The sequence below is a fragment of the Amphiura filiformis genome, chromosome 16, assembly GCF_039555335.1.
Source record: "Amphiura filiformis chromosome 16, Afil_fr2py, whole genome shotgun sequence".
Taxonomy (NCBI): Eukaryota; Metazoa; Echinodermata; class Ophiuroidea; order Amphilepidida; family Amphiuridae; genus Amphiura; species Amphiura filiformis.
Genome location: NC_092643.1, coordinates 52651696 through 52674262, shown reverse-complemented (window position 1 = coordinate 52674262; position 22567 = coordinate 52651696). Strand labels below are relative to the sequence as shown.

At 37.4% G+C, this 22567-nt stretch overlaps 1 protein-coding gene across 1 annotated transcript in view; it reads right to left on the bottom strand.

The window, feature by feature from the left end:
* The window catches only part of LOC140136185 (autism susceptibility gene 2 protein homolog), a 294982-nt gene that overhangs the window by 18268 nt on the left and 254147 nt on the right, over positions 1-22567 (bottom strand). Inside the window, 4 exon segments of the mRNA XM_072157894.1 lie at positions 230-271; positions 5217-5318; positions 9990-10034; positions 17496-17728. Coding sequence (XP_072013995.1) covers positions 230-271; positions 5217-5318; positions 9990-10034; positions 17496-17728 — 422 coding nt within the window.

The following is a 22567-nucleotide window of genomic DNA, read 5'->3' as shown; positions in this document are numbered from 1 at the left end:
TTAGGTGAGTGATTGAAGTGAACAATGAAGTGCAAACTAAGACACATGCATTCTACAAAATCACAGGCAGATGATGGAAAATATAAAACTTTACATATAAACCAAAGGCATGAAAGCTACTAAGTTGCGATGACAAAAAAAAAAAAATATCAAAGCACAAAATAAAAGAAAGTATAACTAACAGACACACAAACAGACAGACAAACAAACAGGACAAGAGGATAATCACCTTAAGCTGCTTGTGTATGTATGACAGCCCGTCCGCTGTAAACTGCAACATCAGAATAGGGGAAAGAGACAGTCAATTCATTGGTTGGTCAAAACCCACTTACAGGGTGTCATTTTATGATCACATGTCATTTATTTCATGACTACACTGTTGCATGATATCCAGTGTATTTCAGTATCATTTTTGGTTCCAGATTTTCAATAGTAGTGATCAATGTGAGTTTGCTAATGCATAAGAGGAGTGATATTGTATAAAAGCTACTTTCTTTGGTTTACATAGCTAGCATGAATGCTATCACATCTGTACTACTTGATGTGTATGGTGTATATATTATATGCATTATCCAGCCAAAAACCAAAAAGTTTCCAGATCTAAATTGGTCAAATTCTGTTTCAAACATGTGATTGAACAAGATACATGGTCCCCCTTATTTAAAGCAATGATATGCATGAAATTACTTTGGAATAAGACTGGGGTATATATACACATCAAATTTCTTGGTCCAAACAATGTTACTTTAAGTTCTATCTTTCTTTAATGTCTGCAATGAAAACTTCCAATGTCTTTTGTAGTATTTTGGGCACTGAGCAAATTGGAATGTGATGTAAGGTTTCAGCACAATTTTAAACAGCGCTCAGTACATAATTAAATCACTCCTTTAATGCACATATTTAACCCCCTGAGCACTACCTGCCGATCTAACATTGCCTCTGATTGGTCAATTACATGACATCTTCACTTAAATCACTAATCAGAAAATAATTCACCCCAATTTTTTTGTGTGGTGAAATTATTCTAACAATGTTACTGATTGGTCCAATTGATAATGAATACTTCTTTTTAGCCAATCGGCAGGTAGTTCTCATGGGGTTAACAGCAGAGAGAAACTGTCTCTTCTGATGGTGCTTACAGCAGAAATAAAGAAATAATAAAAATGGTTCCAATAACAGCCAGAACACAGGAATACTAGGCTGACAATGTGTATAATAATATGTATATATAGAGGTCAGTGGTAGCACTAGAAAGGGGGCTCTTACCCAGTATTACCCTTCTCAAACCTGGTTTCCTTGAAACTTGGTTAGTAACACCAAGGAAAGAAAAGCTACTTGAAGTACATCTTATTGCCGCATTGGGTGATTCCATCTAAATCCACACTCCCCGTGAAAGATTTTGGAAATATCTTCCACAGGGGGAGTATGTATTTCAAATGGAATGACCACATTAGGCAGCTCCATTTGAATTTCATACACCCTCTGTGAAAGATTCAAACTGAATCTTCCACTGAGGGAGGGTGAGTTTAAAGTGGAGCTGCTAATGTGTTCATTCCATTTGAAATACATACTCCCCCTGTGGAAGATTAATTCCCAAATCTTCCATGAGGGTGTGGATTTTAAATGGAATAGCCCATTGCATATTTGTATCTAATGATCTATTCACTTGACATGCTCAACCACTGCACTTGAAGGAGATGGATGTTGAAGCATCCTCAGCTCATGGTCATCATTTAAGTTGAGCCATCAACACCCCTCTCATTAAAGTGGAACTGGTGGACAAATCTGATGTACCCCTTATTAATTTGTATCTGGTACTACCACTGAGTATGGTACTATTCCAGTTGAAATCCATACACCCCTATGGAAGACATGACCTTAATATCCCACATAGGGGGTGAAGATTTCAAATGGGAGTCGCCCATTCAGGTAACACCATTTGAAATTCACACTCCCTGTGTAGAAGAAACTTCGCCAGGGCCTAGATTTCGACGAGAATCACAGAAACTATTCTTGTAATGATTCTGGCAAGATTTGGTTGCGAGAATCAACTTCTCTCATTGTATGATACAGTAAGTACAGTGACTTTGATGGATTTTGATTCTCGCAAACCAAGCCGAAATCTAGACCTGCTTCCACTGGGGGTGTATGGATTTTAACTAGAATATCCCGCGGTCAATATAACATATGTTAAAGCAGGCACTCTACACCATTAATAGTGAGTAGTTGCCGATGATGGTCTTTATATTTGGCTATGTCACCATGTGTGATAAATTGGAAACATTACACAGCGGTATTGCATGGATACTTTACATAACCTGTTGCCAACATGAGAAAAACAATTTAAGCTTTGATGATATTGTGTCTTATTATGTTATACTCGCTAGCGGCAGACCTGATCAACCCAATTTACCTATGCACGGCTTTCGATACTGACAGCCAAGCTTAAATTTGAAATGAAGGGATACAAAATACATGCGATTGCTCTATCTGTGTGTATGCTCAAGCACCTTTGGCTACACATTACCATTGTTGCCATACATTCAAAATTCATCTTAGTTTCAATGTATCATTAGACTTATGGCAACCACAAAAAAAAAATTTGATGAAAAGTTATACAAGTGACATGATTCGTTGTGACGAACCCGATTTATAATTGCCTATATAAAAGCCAACATGCTAACGCAAGGCAACAGGTTGATGCGCCAGATCATTCCATGACTATTTCCATGTGTGAGGGTTGATCCCATTTTAGGAAATAATGCGATGCAAGGGGGTTGAAATGAGATCCATTGATTGACAGCAAATGCTCACAGAGTTAGTACCGAGGGTGATAAACAGGCTTACGCAGCAGAATCTTGATTTGATTAGGTTTGACACCCGTGCTTTAACACATAGTCCTAAGCTTAAGACTACCGAGTCCCTAATGAGCCCCTGTCATGCCAACTTTCCAATTACAGCGCTGGTCTTTAGGGGAAGATTCGACCAGACTTTCATGATTTGCGATGGGAATCCCTACATGCATTCATTGCCATACTTAATTGTTCTGGAAAAAGCAGAGTGCTCTAGTTGTTTACAACATAAGAAACATTTTCAGTTTCCTTATTATGGAGACAACTATTTTCAGTTTCCTCATTATGGAGACAATTTTTTTCAGTTTCCTCATTATGGAGACACAACAAATAAAAGAAACTTATGAAATTATATTTATAAAAAAGCACACATATTATATCATGAGCTGCGTTGTTAATGATCTTTTTTGTTTTTGTATGCAAAGTTTAATTGCATTCTGTTTCCCCACATCGTGACATGCTGTAAATTGTATGCATACCCTTGTGTATCTACTACTATAGAACACTTTTTAGAAGCTAGAAAGCGAGCATACACAATTTGCACTACAATGATATAAACCAGGTCTATGCAACTATTAAGTTTGCTCAAAATGACCAGGCAGTGGTGTATCAAACATTATGGTGTTCTTCTCATAGAATGTTGTGTTATTGTAGATGCAACATGCATATACAGGGTTGTAGCTACACCAGTTGGCACCAGCCAGGTGTAACCGACACTGACGCTGGCCAGAAAATCAAAAATATTGGTAAGCATATAATCTTTTCATCATAAAAAGACAACAACAAAAAATCTTCTTTTAAAGGTGATAACCCCTGTAGCCTAATTCCCCGATAACTCACATTCGCAAAAAAGATTGTGCCCCAAGCCAGCGCTCCAATTGGATAGTAAAATTTTTTCTGGCACTCAACTTGGGCTAGCTACAACCCGGTACATATAATATGCTAACCCTAAAGAAATCCTTCTATGTCGGTCTACAGTAGTGTGTCATACGTGTAAGAATAGCTCATATTGGGTATTTGTGGCAAATCAAAATAGATGGATAAAAACCCAAGATGGATAAAACCAAATATAGGTCCTTCCTTCCATTTTTAATACCAGACTACGATAGTACCTCTTTGCCTTGGATATGAATTGGGATATTCCAGTTGAAATCCACATTCCCCCTGTGGAAGATTTTGGACAGGGGGAGTATGAATTTCAAATAGAATGAACACATTAGGCAGCTCCATTTGAATTTCATACACCCTACAAGAAAGATTCAACCTGAATCTTTCAAAGAGGGAGTATGAGTTTCAAATAGAGTTGGTTAATGTGCTAATTCTATTTGAAATTCATACTCCCTCAGTTGAAGATATTTCCAAAATCTTCCACAGGGGGAGTATGGATTTTAAATGGATTTCTAGCGATATGTTGAGCCACATACACATGCAACACTTTTGCAAGTCATCAATACTCTGGCCTCTAGTTGATGTACAAGGGAAATTCAAACAGACTTATTGATCACTCATTTGTTGTTGTTGTTTTTAGATCACTATGCGCGATTGATCGACCCTGCAGTCTGCAGCGTGGTACCGCAGCTGATCTGCAGGATACAGACAGCCCGCGGTCGATCGCAGGAGTGCTAGATTAGAGCCTCTGTGTTAATTTCCCTATAAAAGCTCAGCGTGCCAAGCTTAGAATTGATTGATTTCATAAAGTTGATGTATGATATTATTGATACTGCTAAACTGTTAAGTCAATGTATACAGAGTGCACAGCACCTTGAATACATGTGTATATTTTGGTGAAAAGAGGTTGCTACATAACACCAACTACTGTTGATACATTCAATCTAAACATAGCCTTTCATCCAACTCACAGTATGACATAAGTATGCTGCTTTATGTAACAGTTATCATCTACTGCATATGTTCTCTTCAAAAGCATCCAAATATGGCTGTGATTTGGGTCTGTTCTTTGGTGATATCATCAGAAAATATCAGGTAACTTAGCCCACTGAATAGGCCTTCAGTAAATTAGTAAATTCCTTTTGGGCTATACATTTATTCACCTCAAGTTTGGTAGTGACGTCTTTGCTTTTTCACAGGTATGCTGACATATGTATGTGTATGCTCTGCACAGTTAACTTCACGTCACTATGGTAAATTTGACAGTAGTGTCCACGATCAAAGGCGGTGCATCTGTAGCGATAGCGTCCTACTGATACACCTCCTTTGATCACGCATGTATCACACTTGGATGCTGTGTGTGATGTAGCACTCCTTCATAGTCAATGAGTAGTTAATGTTTTGCAACAACCTCAACATTAAAAATGTCAAAAAAACAATAACCATGTTGACTCCACTTACAGAATTCATACGTACCTTGGGTTGGAACGCCCCATGGACGCCTGACCCAAACCCACTTGGCATTGAAGTCGGTGGCACCACTGGTGGAAGGCCCGATTGTGGATATCCAACACCCAGCTGAAAGAAACAAACAAAAGATCACGATGAGAACGTTGTATGCAAAAAGTTATCCATAATACAATCAGTTTGTGTCTCTCTTGTGATGTAATAGCATTACCAAATAATACCATTGCTTATGAAACAACTGCTTATGCCTTAACCTTGGCTATTGACAATCATTTGACAGCATCAGAGGCAAGTATAGAAACACTAAAGACAGTGCTGCTTAAATATGGAAACTTTTCGGTATGTCGTTGTCAAACATGTTTGTATCTGTGCAATTTTCAGCACAATGTCACCACTAAGACCAACAAATGAGATGAAAATTTCCAAGACAAAGTGGCTGCCAAAAATCCAAGGTTAACTGGGCTGCATGTATATATCCAGAGACCTAATTTGAAAGAACAACTCTGTCAACACTTATAAATCTTATTACAGTTCTACTTGTAGCTCCAATTATGTCACAAAAATTGCACTCATGAAACATGTCTCTTGCTACATTCATCACTGTCAACGTCGCAACCCTCTCCCTATCTGCACACTGACTGTAATTTCCAACACATTTTTATCAGGACATTGTACTATTCATTTCTCAAACATTTACTATGTAAATTGGAGCTTAACATTTAGTCATGACATAAGCTCATTACTTCTTAATTGTGTACATTATATCTTGAAACCCCCGTAATAATAAAGTTGACGCATGTTTTCAATCAAGTTGAATATCAGTACCATATTTGTCTAAGTACAGGAAATACTACATCACAATGAGTTTGACTAACTCTATTTCACAATAATCGCTATTTAATGAAACCAGTAAACTAGTTGTGACACTCGGAATCAAAGTCTCCATTTAAATAATGTTTGGTTTCATTCGACATGCTAACAAGGCATGACAAATCTATATCTACAAATCAAGATTTTCAACATGTAATAGCGACGATAAATGAATAATAATGAAATGAATTATACATCTACACATAACGTACACACCCTCAAATAAAGATACTCTACATATATCATATCAATATACGATCTCAATTACTTTCATGAGACTCAAAATGACTGCTGTAATAAAAAAGAAAATATCGCTAACCTCGGTTATGCTGTACTGAGTTAAATGGCAATTAGCGGTATTGAGAACATGCGAGTGCATAATGATTAATGCATTAAGCCAGAGTTGTCAAACCTAGCCATTGTGATACGAAATCTTCTCTCTGCTCAATGATTGATTAATCATGGTAGTTAATTCATTGGCAAAAGCATTAAATACATAAATGATGTATCGTATGTGAATATTTTAACACACCATCTTTTATCGCAGCCAAGGTCGTTTGGGCAACATTTTACACGACGGTTGTTATCATCCGACTACGATGACAACTAGTGACCGTTTTTTGTCGCAACCCAAGGCAAGGATTTTCCTCGCAGACATGGTCAATTTGCTCGCCGACAGCAAAAAGGGCTGCCTCGTTGAAGAGTTTAAATAAAATTGCCAGTGTGAGCCATAATAGTCTCATCCCCAGTTGCAAAGTTCATTACCTGCATCTAACAATCCTAACTCAGACTTTGACCTCAAGTTGTAGAGTACAAATTCTTGTACCCAACACTTTTAAAGGTCACTCTATGAATGTACAAACATATTGCGGGTCAAAGAACTGCCTACTAGTAGATGAGTCTATTTGAAATCCTTAGTGAAGGGAAATGACTAGCCCCTGCCTGTAGGGATGAAAACACCAAGTTTCCAGGTGACAGCACTTTCTCACAAGTTATAAATCCGCACCAGATTATCCTTTAATCCGGCGGGATTTCTGGCCAAAAAGCCTCTCAGATCAATTACTCAGCAACACAAACAAGCCTAATGTTTCTTTTAATTTGACATCATTGCCGGCGTGCCAGAAGTATGGTTTTCTAATTTTGAAACCACCCGAATTTGGTGGGGATGTATTCAATTTCCTGTACGGGGATGGTGGATCCATTTCTCTCATGATACTCATCTTGATCGTATTTCACTTTTGTCTGTTTCCCCAATTATAAGAGGATTGTTCTTAAGATTGGCATTTTAGTAGCTAACCCTGACCTATATTAGGTTTTCATTTCTCCGGCTTATGGTCTATCTACGCCAATACTTCAATGTGCAATTCAAGCGGCATGTACGTCATTGGACTATAACCTAACACCGCGATGGGACTAGCGAGCAAGGCAATTTCATATTAGGAACACCGCCAAGTGATGAAGCATTCCGCTATTATCATCAGCATAAGGGATATGTGATACTGGCGCTCCTCAAGTTTATTATGCAACAACTTTGAATGCATGAAGTACTACAGCCAAGGTGCCACTTGCTATATGATATCAACTGTGAGTGTTAAAGATGGCATCTTAAGTTTCAACTTTCGCATTCAACTTTTTGTACGCAGATTGGTGGAAATAAATGCATTCGTACACTTCTGACCTGGATTCAATAAGTATTAATTCAAACTTGAAATTTGCCATTTTTAAAGCACAGAAATTTATATACAACCAAGCGCACAGAGATTTGACATTTGTTAAAAGCTTCTAAAATAGGATGCAACTCGATTCATCTTTCAGTTCCCTTCTGAGCATCCTCTTTAAATATCAACCACATTGATTCCATAGAGAAATAGTCATAACTGTCCAAACACTGCAGACCATGAAATTGCCAGGAAGTTAGGAAGTTTTGATGATTTTTAGCCTCGCATCCCAACACCCCCTTAAAAACCGTATCTGACCATGCCATTATAAAACGAGCAAAATATCTCAAAATGGCTACTGTGAGATGGATGCAAGGATCAGGCTGTTTATCAACGATGCACTTTGCTTTAGTATCTTCACACAGACAAGCTCTGCATGGTTTGCTCATCAAATGTGTGGGCACAAAAAGATTATGTTAACTGCATTGAAAGCCCACCACAACATGATCTAAGCTTAAAGCAGATGTCACTCACGTCTGGGCCAGCATGGATGATAATAATAGGCAATTTATTAAAATGGTACATTGCTCTTTTTTTTTTTTGCTTGCTTGCTTTTAAAGCCATCCTAAAACTGCACTATATATTAATATGATACAGTTGGTCTACATGCACTTTTGGTTGCACTATACATGTATGTAGCATACGCCATGTCAATATCTGTTTGTTTGTGGTAAGGTTTGAGATGATGCAAAGGTGTTGCTGCATCATGCTTCTTGTTAGGGTAATCTCTTACGTAAAGGTCTCCAATATCAAAGGAACTGAGTGTCTAATAGGTGATACATGGGGTCAGGGATGAAGGGGAAGATGGAAGAGGGAAGTTGTGAAAAGGAGAGAGGAAGGGGAGCGGGAAAGGCGAAGAAAGGTATGAGAAAACTAGGACAGGGGGTGAGTGAGGAAGAAGAGTGAGTGAGCAGGTGTGGGAGCAGAAGTGGAATGAAAAGGAGGTGTGAGAAGAGGACGACTAGAGGTGAGGGGAAAAGGAAGGAGCTAGCGAGGTACAAGAGGGTGAGAGAAAGGGAGATTGGGAGGGTGAGAAGAAGGAAAATGAGATCGAAAAGAAGGGAGAGAGAAATGGCATTTTTGGGAACAGATTAAGACAGGGGAGGGATATAGGTAGGGGAATGAAGAGAAAATAATGGAAGAAGGTGCCAATTGAGGGAATGGGGTGAATGAATAGCTATATCCAGTGATGATTTAACTTATACTATTTTGGTATATCACTCAAAAATGGAAGAGGTTATGGCATTGCCAACTTCTTATCAGCATAAGTGTACAAATAGTATGACTTGCTCAACGTATGTCAGGATGCTGCTCTGGAAACATTACATTTCTGATAGACTTGTAAGTATCATATTTACTCCTAACCAAAGCAGTTACTGACAATGCAAAAATGGTGATAATGTGCAGCTGCTGGGCCAATTTTTCCATATGCGTGGACAAACTAACTAAATTTAACATTTTTATTGCATTAATAAATAAACTGAGCAATATCTGCAACTAGCAATTTTATTGTTTTCAAACAATGCTTATTTTGATACGGCACTATCACAACTACCATTTTTATGGCATTTTCTTAGAACTCGCATATGAACAATTTCTACTAGGTCTATGTTTATCAAATTGATTTTCTGAAGGTTATCTCTAGTTAACATAAAACTACTGTAGCTTACATCATGACAGTTCTCTAGTCTTTTTTTTCTCTCCAGTCTCTTAAAATACACTTCCTTACTTCGGGGAAAACAATTCCATGCCAAAATGGATCAAAAATAAGCACCGCCTTAAAACAGTTAGATGAATGATAGGTTGGCATTAAAAGATTTTGTTATACTAACAAATCAGGCCTCATGATTTGGTGATGTTCTAAAGCCCTGCCACAAGCACATAGGATTATAATGTGTTAAATAAGCAAGCCAGGCGATGTCCAGACACTGGTTATATGATGAGACTATAGGGCTATTCCAGTAGAGATCCATACACCCCCTACGGAAGACATGATCTTAATTATCAATGTAGGGAGTGTGAATTTCAAATGGGATTACCTGAATGGGTGACTCCATTTGAAATCTACACACCCTGTGTGGGTTACTATGGTCATGTCTTCCACAGGTGGTGTGTGGATTTCAACTAGAATAGCCTGATGCTTGATGAGTGAGTAGAGTGAGCGAGGGGGGAGACAAAGAGGAAACTGACTCACACTTTCATGTAACAATACAGGGTCAAGTTTAGGATACTTTTCATACTGAAAGAAGAAAAAAACAATGTCAGTGATGTGTAAGAAAGGCTAGACAATGAAAACCAAAAGGGGGTAAATTGAGACATTATTTGTGAGACAAGTGAAATGTAATGAAATTCAATTTGATGAACTTCTTAAATTTGCCTAAACAGGGCGATTCAAACGCTTGTGAAATATCCTGAAAGTAGTAGAAAATCTTGATAAACTGCATGAAATTGAACTATAATGCCCCAAAATGTGCTGAAAAACAATACAATTGCGTAAATTTTGGCCACAAAAAATCCTGAAATCAGGAAAAATCACGCCCCTGACAAGTACATGTAGTAAAAGGATACAGCATATCTTCTGATGTAATGGACAACGGAATTGATATATAGTCTGTTTTACAACTTTTCAAAGTAAAAACATTCTCCATTCAAACCAAAAACACAACAACCCACAGCCCAACAGACTATATTATATAAAACTACCTGCCCCATATATATTTGATTTTCCACATTTTCATCACCATGGGAACCCATATCTGGCAGCATTGCCTCACTGTCTGATCAGTCTTGCCCGCCGATGTATCTATCCCTGGCTCTCTTATGTGTTATTACTAGCGCAGCCATCCCCTGACTAACATAGTTGGCTAATAAGAGCTTGTTAGTAGAATTTCCTCCTTAATATCCGTTTCCTGAACTGCACCACTCAGACCGCCTCAAGGTCAGCGTGATGCAGCACTATGCCAAAATGGTGTCAACCAAATCAAAACACCTTTTCCCACATCAGCAACGCATAAAAAACTTGAGCGTCGTCGCGAGATTTTTCACACTTCCCTTCACTCTTCCACTCCACTGGTGTATGCAATTTGCTCGCAACTTATTGACGCCGTTGTTGCTGTGAACCTGACGCCGGCCATCATGTTGCCAAACTGTAGCTTTTGGTGGGCGATCTACAAAACCTAGTAACCCAAATTCCATGTAGTTTATTTTCTGACTTTGTATAACTTGTTGTCTCTTCTAATATCCCTTTTATGGATAAATATAGCTCAGACTTCTTAAAATCTTAAAGGACATAAACCTACATACCACACCCTAAAGATGGGCTCTTACACGAAGTCACAGTGACTTCACTGACAGGCATGGATGGTCATGGTTTACACACACAAGCAATGCTGCATGACGGTGACATTGATCTTAATTCAAACTGACCGGCACTGTAACTCGACACGCTCAATGACTTAGCCGGTCATTTCCTAGGACCAAATAGCCCACTGACAGGCTAATAAGGACTCTGTTAACTTGTCTTTTATGAGAAAGGGCTTGGCTAACCAAACCGAATTGAGTCGACTAATTTCCACTAACAAATTAGTCTTCCTTATCCGATTACACATCATTATCCGCTGATCAATTTCATTATAAATCTTGAAAGAATCAACAGGCATCAAGTGGCATCACTGCCTAGGATTCGGAAAGTTTTGAAAAACAAGATGCCGATGTGTTCGCATTCATCAAACTACATCAATTTATCCAAATTTATTTTAATGTGGACTCCTTTGGTTAATTCAATAATACAATTACTTAATAACGCTCATTCTACAAAATCCGGTGCCAATCCACTAAAAAAATTGAAAAAATAAAAGTTGTTCAAAAAGACCTGCTTTTTGTGTTTTTTAAAGTAAATGTATCACTACTTTCAGATGTAAAAATTGCCAACACCACTTGCATATTTTTCTTTCAGGAAGTCATGATGTTTTTAACACTAAAACTCAATGTAATGTGAGCTACGTTACCGACTATAAAATGGGCTGGTTTTACTCAATCCAAGGTCATAAAAAGCAAATTAAAGATCACTTGAGTGAAATGTAAAACAGATTTCACCATTTCATATAAGTTTTGAAGATGCGTAAATGAGTGTGTAACGTAGCTCACAGTAACGTAGTTCACTGGGTTTTAATGTTTTTAATGTGATTTGCGAACGTTAGAACATTATGTCGGTTAATTCTAATATAAATGGGGTTCGACCACTGGTAGCTTTCACATATTATTAGGAAGTACATGTAATACAAGTGCATACTATAGAATTCTGGTAACGTAGCTCACCAATCTTAACATGGTCGGTAGAAATTTCAATGTTTACAACATTTCTATGCCAAAAATGCTACAGCATTATGATTTTTACTGTGATTTTTAAAAACCTATAAGTGTTTCCTTTCAAAAACCGCAAATTACATTGATACCTCTGTTTTACTTCTTTCCAATAACGTGTGTTAAAAAGGAGTATCGTAGCTCACAGCGTTTTGGTGGAAAGTGCAATTTATTTTAGAATTACACAAAGACATTTTAATCACTAAAAATAATGTTGATAAACAATATGATGGTGCGTTATCTAATTAAAAACAACAAATATGTAAAGAAATCGCATTTATTCAAAGAAAATATTCAGGGTTAGATGTGACACTTGAGCTGTGGAAACGCATTTTTAGCGATTTTTGAGCCTTTGCAAGGGTTAATCAGGCTGAAGAAAGCATTTAAAGTATGGAAAACTATATATGTCCGTGTAGATCTCGTTGAGTTCTACCAGAAAAACAACATATTTGATGCCCTAAATGCTCGACAAAGTTTTTTGTGGACCAAAGAATGGAAAAAAGGCTATTGGCACCGGATTTTGTAGAATGAGCGATAAACACTTTTTGACACCCCATGGTGTCTTGATCACAACTGTTTCTATCAACATCATCTCTTGGTAACAAAGTTCAACACTTAAACCTCCCTATCACATACAAATTGTAGGGCAAAAGTTCATGTCACAGTTGATTCCTCAGCCACTGAGGGGTGGTGCTGTGGGAAACCAAAGGAAATAGAGCTCGTTGTTATCAACACTACTACGCACCAATGTAGGTGTGTGAATCTCGGGAGCAAGTACAATTTTCACCGGATTTACAGAACAAAATCTTTTCCATCTGATGTTTTGAAATCCTACATCTGTTTACCTATTTATTTATTCAAAGCTCCCTGCGAGTTTCTCAGCGGCTCCTAGCGCATACTTTTTTATATATTTTTTCATTGTCACAGTATCTTGTTTGGTAAAATAATCTTTGTAAAAGTATCAGAACACACCTCTTGTACGCTTTAAAAATAAAACAAAAATGAAGTTGTCTCTGATGAATGTGTTCTATATTTTAAACTAAAACCTATTAATGTATATTCATCTGGGAACAAACTCTTTTTCATCTACGTAAACATTGACGTACTTTCTCAGTTACACAATTATATGAAGCAGATAGTTGATGCAGTGAATTGAGACAAAAACAGACTAGACAAATCGATACTGAAAAGCTATATTAAACAAATTTGCAGCTATACTCTAGAAATGAAATTCTGTAATGTCTTTAAAAACATTTGAGTTTACCCATGATTACACATCAGCAATAGTGTCAAGATTTGCTTAATGTTTAAGTCAGTGCCATCCTACTTGATATACAAATATCATATAATAGTCCTTTTAAGTTCATCATATATATTTAAGTCAAGTTTGGTTATTTAGTGTAAGCTTTAATACTGCTAGTAAAAAGTATTTCATATTTAGCTTCACATAAACTTTGCAAGTTTAAGAATTTGAAAGTACCAGAATTGAAGCATGAAATAGATAAAATATCAATTTTGGACAGAATTGTTGACAGGAAGCAAGTGACAGTTGTCAAATTTCTTCTTTCCATTTTTAAATGACAACATCTTTGATGATTGATTTTATTTTCCTTTTAGTGCTTCTAAAAGATCTTTTGAAAATTTTCTGTAATCCAAATTATTCTAAATCTCCTGCTCTGAACTTTGACAAGGCAAAACGAGTCTGACGTATCGCAGTGATAGCGGGTAATGGTGAAACATGATGGTACCATTAGGTGAGGTGTCTGTTTCACCGTCTTTTCATTTTTCAAGAAAAATCATTAAAGATCATGCAAAACTGACACATCTTTTTAATAACATAGCAAGGGGCTATTTTCAGGATGGGACTGCGTGTGTATGACTTAACTGTTTCGAGCGGAAATCCACCAATTCACTGATTGTTAGCAGATGTGTAAACTAAGCTGCTTGTCATGCCGGCATTACCAGGATTCAATTAACAATCCATGTTGTTTGTATCGGATTTTAATCGCCGCAAACGTGAATAGCGTCTTTTATTCCATTTCTGTGATTTATTGGACAGATTACGACTTTGCAGAGGATCGTGCGAACTGTCCCCTAAGCATTACTGAAAGCGGATTTAAAAACCCTGTTGCGTTTTCTTCATTACGTGATTACGAAGATGTCGGCCAGAGTGGCATGAAATAAAGTCAACCTGATTAGTACGCTTGTCATCGTAATGTAAAAACAGAATCAACTTCTGTCATATCTCGTTTAGAAAAACAAAGTCGCATTACCCTCCAGGAGTCAACGCACACATTAGACAACTTATTTGTCATATCTCTTGATTGATAACTATAATTGAATCGTACAGACTCCTCATTCATTTTAATACAACGAACACCATTCACCAAACCAAGTAATGAGAATAATTGCCATTTCCACGCGGACGATGAGGTGTCAGTGGGCACAATTCCCAGGCCGCTCGCTATAAAACCAACACCAGGCAAGATCACTGTCATCGTTGTGAGAGAGTTGGCACGTCTATTAGCGGCTAATTGATGCTAATCAAATGACGTGTTGATGACATGATAATAGCCGTAATCAAACCCAGGTGAGAACTCTTGCTAATCAGTTAATAATAGTCCCACAGTGATTGCTTGCAGTCACCTATACCTCACATTTCAAGTTACAAACCCGGGAATACTTATGGAGTGAGTGACAATCGTTTCGTGCCATCTTGAAGTCGTTAAGCCCTGATCTTGACAATTAGCTGATAATGACATGACATTTAACTCTTGCAATCTGTCTACAAGTTTTTTGAGGGCATTGTAGACATGTGTACAAAGCTGCATTTATACTTTCATCAATGTTCAGCTCTATATCCATATGCCAGTTTCTAAAAAAAAAGTTAACATACTGTGTACATTAAGATCTCTTATACATATTGGAATTCATCATCAGAAACATTGTTCAGTGATAAAAAGAAACAAAATTCCTCTAAGCTTTTCCTGAAGTAAGCCTTATACTTATGAACAACTGTGATCAAATCAAAATGTTATCTGGCTGAAACTGTAAGCCTTGCATATAATTTGAGAATGTTTCCACATTACCAGCGCATTAGTGAAACACAAAAAAATGATTACGGATTGCAAAGAACATTTATCTGTCTGCAAAATATGATATTTACAGAAAATAAGGCTCAATCTTTATTTCTTCTTCTGATTTAGACCTAAATGAAAGTTTTATCTTAACAAGTTATCACAAAAGTTGAAATGTGTCACAAAATTCCTGACATAGGACTACACATAGCACTGCATTAACACTGTCATCATTTCTTTATCCAGCACACTCCAGTCCCTCCTGGAGCAAATTAAGACCCATATGACTTGGCACAAATATTCAGCAAATCTCCCTAATCGCAGGATTAAAACTTGACATGTTATACTGTGTGCCAAAACAGCCGCGGTGGTGTTCGATGCCTCGCGCCTGCATCAAATTACCTCTCCAATGAACACAACATTAAATTATTCAAACATATATCCTTGGAGTAGCAACTCGGGATGTAGCCATTAATATTAACATGTATCTTGCTGTAAAGTACACTGGTACTTCTTCTCTTACATTTCCCATGCATACAAGGTGGTTTTTTAACAATTCACAACTGCTGATATGCTTCCCTAGATAAGATACCCACACACTCATCAAATCAACATTTGTAATACTACTGTCATGTCTAGCTTGCGCTATTTCTAGCATTTTCGTTCTATAAATAATTTGATTACTTCAATTGATAATGCAAAGTGAGATTGTGTCTTTGGAGAATGATATTCAGGTTGATATGGAATCGATTTATAACAAAACTACAACAAATTTCAACACTGTGCCATTTTCTTCTTCATAAGGTACAGTTCCACTTGTGAATTAGGTTGAGTGAGCCAGGTTTTTTCACAAAGCCTATTGTGAGTAAGACGAACCAAATAAACAATTTAAACACTAATTCCGATGACATTTCAAAAATAAAGCTTCACCTACAACCAACTTCATCCCTTTTTCGGTAACATCCCATGTAACATTTTAGATCAATCACCGCTACTAAGGCAGACACCTTGAGAAAAACTAGAATAACATTGTCAGGGGATGCAGTGAACTTTGACGAGTCCCAAGACGACGCCTTTGGTGAAATCAGAGACTTTACTTAAGCACAAACAGTATACATAATAGATACGGTGTGTAATGACCATGATATCGTGTTCCACAGATGGACAATAGCAAAGGTATACCGCTCAAATTGTCGCCACTTAAAGCACAATTTAAAGTGAGGTGTGGGTGTGAAATAAAGCAGAGGTTCTTGGTTTTATCTTTTACAACCAATTCAGAATATAATCCTCCGAAAAATAAGCACAAAATATTTTTAAGAAATATCATTACTCAATCCTAATCCTTCAGTTGGAAATTTAAAAAGAATACTTGTAAGTTTGTTCTTTGGTCCCTGTTTTGTTGTTATTGTTGTTGTTTTTGGCAGAAGAACCGTATTTACTAACACCAATAATTTTGTTATAAAGAAAGGGGTGGTCTATCTGCTGTGTCCTAGCAGGACATCAGTCAATATGAGACATTAAATATTAAATGCGAGAGAGGATACATGCCTGAGAAAAATACATAATAAATTTAAGAAGTGAAGCTCAGGCAACCTGGCACTATAATAAAGGAGAGAAAAAAATCAGAACCGTTCGGATCCAAAAATTTTGTATCACAAAGCTCAATCTCTTTAAGAAGAGCAGAGGAACAAATGTGTAAGAACTTTCAACAACTTATCATAAGTCTCTTCTGAATAAAGCAAGTTATCACTCTTTGTTGATATAGAATGGGCTATTCCAGTTGAAATCCATACACCCCCTGGGTAACTCCACTTGAATTCTACACCCTAGATTAAGGCCATGTCTTCAACTGGAATACCCCAATCTCCCTGTATCATGCCAAAAAGCTCCTCATGTCAGCTTTGGGAGAGATATTCATTGTACCACAACTCTTTTCAAAAGAGTGTTCGCTTTTTAAGATTTTTTACAGGTAATACCTACCTCCATGCCCATGACACTGTTAAATTATCATTCCCACTGCTGACATGTAGCCAGGGAGAGTTTTTAACTGCATCAGTGCTTTTTTCAAAATGATATAGAATCTCACTTCACTTAATCATGCTTTTACAAAGGCAGGCCAAAAAGCTCCCCTGAAGCTCTCCTTTACAAGCTTCAGAAGAGCTTTTTACAGCACTTGAGTTCTTTTCAGAAAAGTGTAAAGCTTATCAAAGTATGTTGCATGCATTACCTACCAACCCATGCACACGACACATTCAACTTACCATATGAGGGGCTGGGGATGGAACCAACGCGCTGCCGATGGGCGGCGGCAGAAGGGAATGCGAGTGGGTATGCTGGTGTTGATGCATGTGTTGATGTTGGTGCATATGCGTCTCTTGTCGTAAATAAGGCGAAGGACCCACGTTCATTCTTTGGTCATGCGAGGAGAGGAAACGGTTGTTCAGCTCCTGGCGAAGTATCTCCTGCTCTCGGTTGGCATTGGGAGTAGGTCGGTCTAGAAAAATAATAAGAAAAAAAAAGTTTTAATTTCTAATATATAGTACAATTATTCACACTTACAGCAACGTTTCCCCTCCCAACTTCTTAAAGTGATTTCTACAAAATTTAAGCTTTCTGGATGAGATATCAGGATCAAGTCTGGACGATCAACAGACTAAAAACCACTCTTAAAATTGTAACCTGGCTATTAGGCCAATTTAAATTGCCTGAGAATTGTGACAGATGTCCTCAGTTCAAATCCTGTATCATGGTCAACAACTGTCATCGATATAGTATGGTATAAATTGTTTGCAAATTATTTTGTCCACTTCAAATTTATATTAAAATGCGTCTTAGTTATTCAAGCATTACAACCCTTACAGTTCATTCTAAATGCAGTAAACCATGTTGACTATGTAGCCATTAACACGTTTAGAACAACCTGTTATGTCCATAACAGGAAACTAATAAGGTCCAAGTGCTTCCCCGTATTTGTCTCATGGTTGTAAATAGACTCTTGGTCAAGGCAGTTCAAACACATGCTTGGTTTAAAAAAATATGTTCACTACAACGACTATTAATAGCCGATTCCAACGGTAAACACATGATCCTGAAGGCACAATAGATTGTTCCACCAAATACTAGTAACAAATACCTTTCAGTATTTCAGTTGCAACCATTATTATATTCCATATAAGCAATTTGAAAAGTCTTCACTTTGAATATCAATAGCACTTGTTAGCGTCTTCATGTAAGTTCTCGATAAATCCTCACAAGTCTGCAGTCAAGATTGTAGGATGGAGGTTCCACCAAATCAATAACAAATATCTTTTGTAAGTATTTCAGTTGCAATCATTATCACAGTCCACAGAGGCAATTTGAAAAGTCTGCACTTTGTAGTATAAACAGCACACTTGCTAGTGGATGCCTTTCCCTTAAGTTCTGGATAAATCCTCTGAGCATATAAGTCAGTATCATGACACAAGTCGCAAACACATGTTCTCCATGCTCAATTCACACAGCGGCTTGGATTATACTCCTTATTCGGCAATTGCTAAGTCTGATCATCGAGTAATCTCAGGCTTAGATAAGCTATATCCAACACAAGCCACTTTTAACAAAGGTCTGAATGACCCTGCACACAACTCTGTCGCTGCAAATCGCTCGTTGAGAATCATCTGCAAAACCGCAAGCAAGATCCCACCTGTTCAAGTGTTCGTCTATAAACAGCGGCAACTACTGTGAAGTTTTGAAAGTTACGACGTAATGATGCTATGACACAACGCTGTACAGCCACTGCACTTAACAACAATCGGTGGACTATTTCAGGTTGATTTGTTAATCCTTCCTGCTAATTCTCTCCGCTTCCTCCGAGAAATTCCAGAGAGGGTGCGAGAGAGCCGGGCAAGTGTGATAATCTGACTCACGCGGTGTGATACTGAATGGTTCGTATAGAAAGATGTGGGCACACCTACCTGACTTATTCGATTACTCACCCTAACATAATAATCCCTCTACAATGTTCCCTCATAACGAACATAATCAACAGGCTTAAGCAAATCAAAATAATTCTAATTAGATTATGGCGCTTCAATCGGTATTGATTATGATCAATATCAAAGTCAATTATGGAAGGAAATAGGCACTTAAAAACCTGTGATATGCTATGTACATTCCCCCCACTCCAGTGACTCCTGCCAATGTTATGTTATTTATTACCCGTGTCCTAAATAAAGCGGCTATTACTGTGATGACTACAACCCCATTTCTAGAGGAAATCATGGTCAATTATGAGTACGCTCGTTTATTTTAAAGTACGATCAAATGACCTCTAGACTGAATTCAGCCAACACTACCTTAACATGAACTTCGAGTACTCACATCATTTTATAACAGCAAAAAGGAAAATAGCCTAACTTATTCCAATATAAATCATCAATACAGCTTGTATCCTGTGTTAACTATTGATTTGATGAGTTGGTTGGGCTCTTCGTCCCACTTCTGTTTTGTCTTCAATTTAAAATAAAGTCCAAAATTCTGTCACAATTCCTTTCTATATTCAGGGGTGTGATTCAAAGCTTGTGACATATCCTGAAAGTAGTAGAAAATCCTGAAAAACAGCATAAAATTGGGCTAAAATACCCCCAAAACATTATTCTGGCCACAAAAAAATCCTGAAATCAGGTAAAATCCTGACGAATCACACCCCTGCTATATTGCATCAGCTGAAGAAAAAATGAAAACCTACGCATTTAATGTGCAAATGTTATATAAATCTAAAGTACGCAACAACATCTGATCATCATAATCATAACCTTGAACTGCAACTGCAAAACCATCATAAATACTTATCAAATTTATCCCAATTTACCATGATCAAATTTTGTCAATTTTGATTACTTCTGACAATGCCACTTATGAATTCAACATGGTGAAGAGACGGAAGGAAAGAAAGAAAGAATAGAATAGAATAGAAAAAATTGACCCAGTTCGTTTTAGAGAGAAATCCAGTTGGCTCACAGCATGGCTGATGCCAAATTGTCCATTATTCAATTTGGCTAGCAGGCAAATCTAGTTAGGCGGACCTAACGTGGATGCACTAATGGTATTACTAGGAACTAAGGTAGCGACAATATGCCCCCGATATATTAGGTCCACTGTTTCACTTTGCATTGCTAAGGATTATAATGGAAAACATAACATTTGGTATCCCCAAGTTTGCTTGAAGTCAAACAGAAATCAGATACAACCCTTGAATATTTCAAAATAAGGAAAAAAATAAAACTTGCTCTTAATGAATATTGAGCACAACTCACAGAAATTGTCTCAAGATCTTGATCCACAACAGTACCTTCAGAACCAAGATTCTACTACCATTCCTCTCAATAATGCAAAGAAAGAATATGATCCTTATCTTCATGGCGAATCATTCAACACCACACAAAATATTTTACAGTTTCCATGGTTTATAGTTCCAATTCTGGGCACTGCTATATCATTTTGCTTTGATACCATTAACCTGTATGCCTATCTTAGCATGACTAACTTATCAGCTAATAAATAAATAAATTGGCTATTCCACTTGAAATCCATACACCCCCTATGGAAGACATGTCCGTAACCTTCCACAAAGGGAGTGTGAATTTTATATGGAGATATCTGGATGGATGACTCCATTCGAAATCTACATCTGTGTGGTAGATTAAGGTCATGTCTTCCATAAGGGGTGTATGGATTTCAGATGGAACAGCCTGATCCATCCTTCACCTACACACAATTTACACCATATTACAAATCCCACTCGCTATATAACCATCCAATCCAATTGTTAATAAATAACCATCCAATTTGCAGGAAATAAATTGGCAAATTCATCGGATTGAGTAAGAATAAAAAACACCAGCGTAGAAACCTGCCGCTGCCCAGCCGGATATCTTAAAACGTAAGGCTGGTAAAATCTCATCCCTGAAACACTAATATGATTTGTGACACGTACCCTGGCGGGGGTATATGTTGCTGTTAATACCATGCAATTCATAACAGCTGCCTGTTTCAATATTAGTGATTTTCATGCTAATTTGTGAGAATTACTCATGCTGGTGTACTCAGTAATGGCCGATCAAGCCGCGACAAAATTGTGAAGGATACTTTTTTTCCCAAATCCGTTTCCTGCCGACCATATGTTATGTAAAACCTGGATCTGCGTTTTAAATTTAAAGCTTAAATCTGAGGTGGGTGTGAATACCATATTAAGCAGCACTCTTCAACTTTTGTTCAGTCAGTCAGATAAGTCCCAAGCATGACAGTGTGCTTAAGAGAGATAGAGAGCCGCACATGTTTATAATCATTGAGAAAATTGATCATATGTATGACCTAATCGGATTCAGTTTCATAATTAGATTAGGATTCACCACAATTGAGTTACAAGTGCTGGGTTCTCATGCCAAGTTGTGAGAGATGTTCATGAATAGTGAAACTCCCTCCACATACGTCCCTATCTAATTGTAACTATTCAATATAAATTTGCTTGTACTGGTGTACTAGACAGGCTATCAAAAGGCACAATGTGTCACGTTTGGTGCTTGCTTTTACACGCACAGCAAGATTCAAGTTTTCTGGTGTTTCATTTATCTACGAGGTACCACATTAAGCTACTACATGTGCACTCCATCATCCCTGCTCCAGTCCACATGATTGCTAACATTCTGTACTTGTGTTTATCTTAATACAGATTAAACTATATGTTTACATATGCAGCAATTCAGATTTTCTTGCATTTCATGGTACCACATTGAGCTACTACATCTCTGCTCCAGTCCACATGAGATGCTCATCAAAAGGGATTGGTTACATTTGGTTATATTTGGTATTTGTTTTTACCTTCATACACAGTCAGATTCTACAGTATATATTACTCCTTTAACTACAGGTACCATATCCAGTTACTACATGTGTATTCTTTTATCACTCACCTGTGAGATTGGTTACATTTCACATATACACAGCAAGATACTTCATATACACCCATGTATGGGTTCCACATCATGAGTACTATATGCACCCCATCTATTGAATCTTATGACCCTTCTAACAGTGACCCACTGATTAATTTGCTTTGTATATCCATCCACAATTTCAAATCATCTTGCCGCTACTATAAACTGTATATGTATGTGCCGTAATTAAATTAATCCAACAGCCAAGCAGCAATAATTATAATCCTAATTAACTATCAACTGCTATAGGATGCTAATTTAACTCAATTGTGAATCTGTATAATTTCCAATTTGCGCTCTGAAGCAATTAATTAAAAGCTGTTTGTTGACTGTCAATTTACAGACCCATTTAGAAGTGA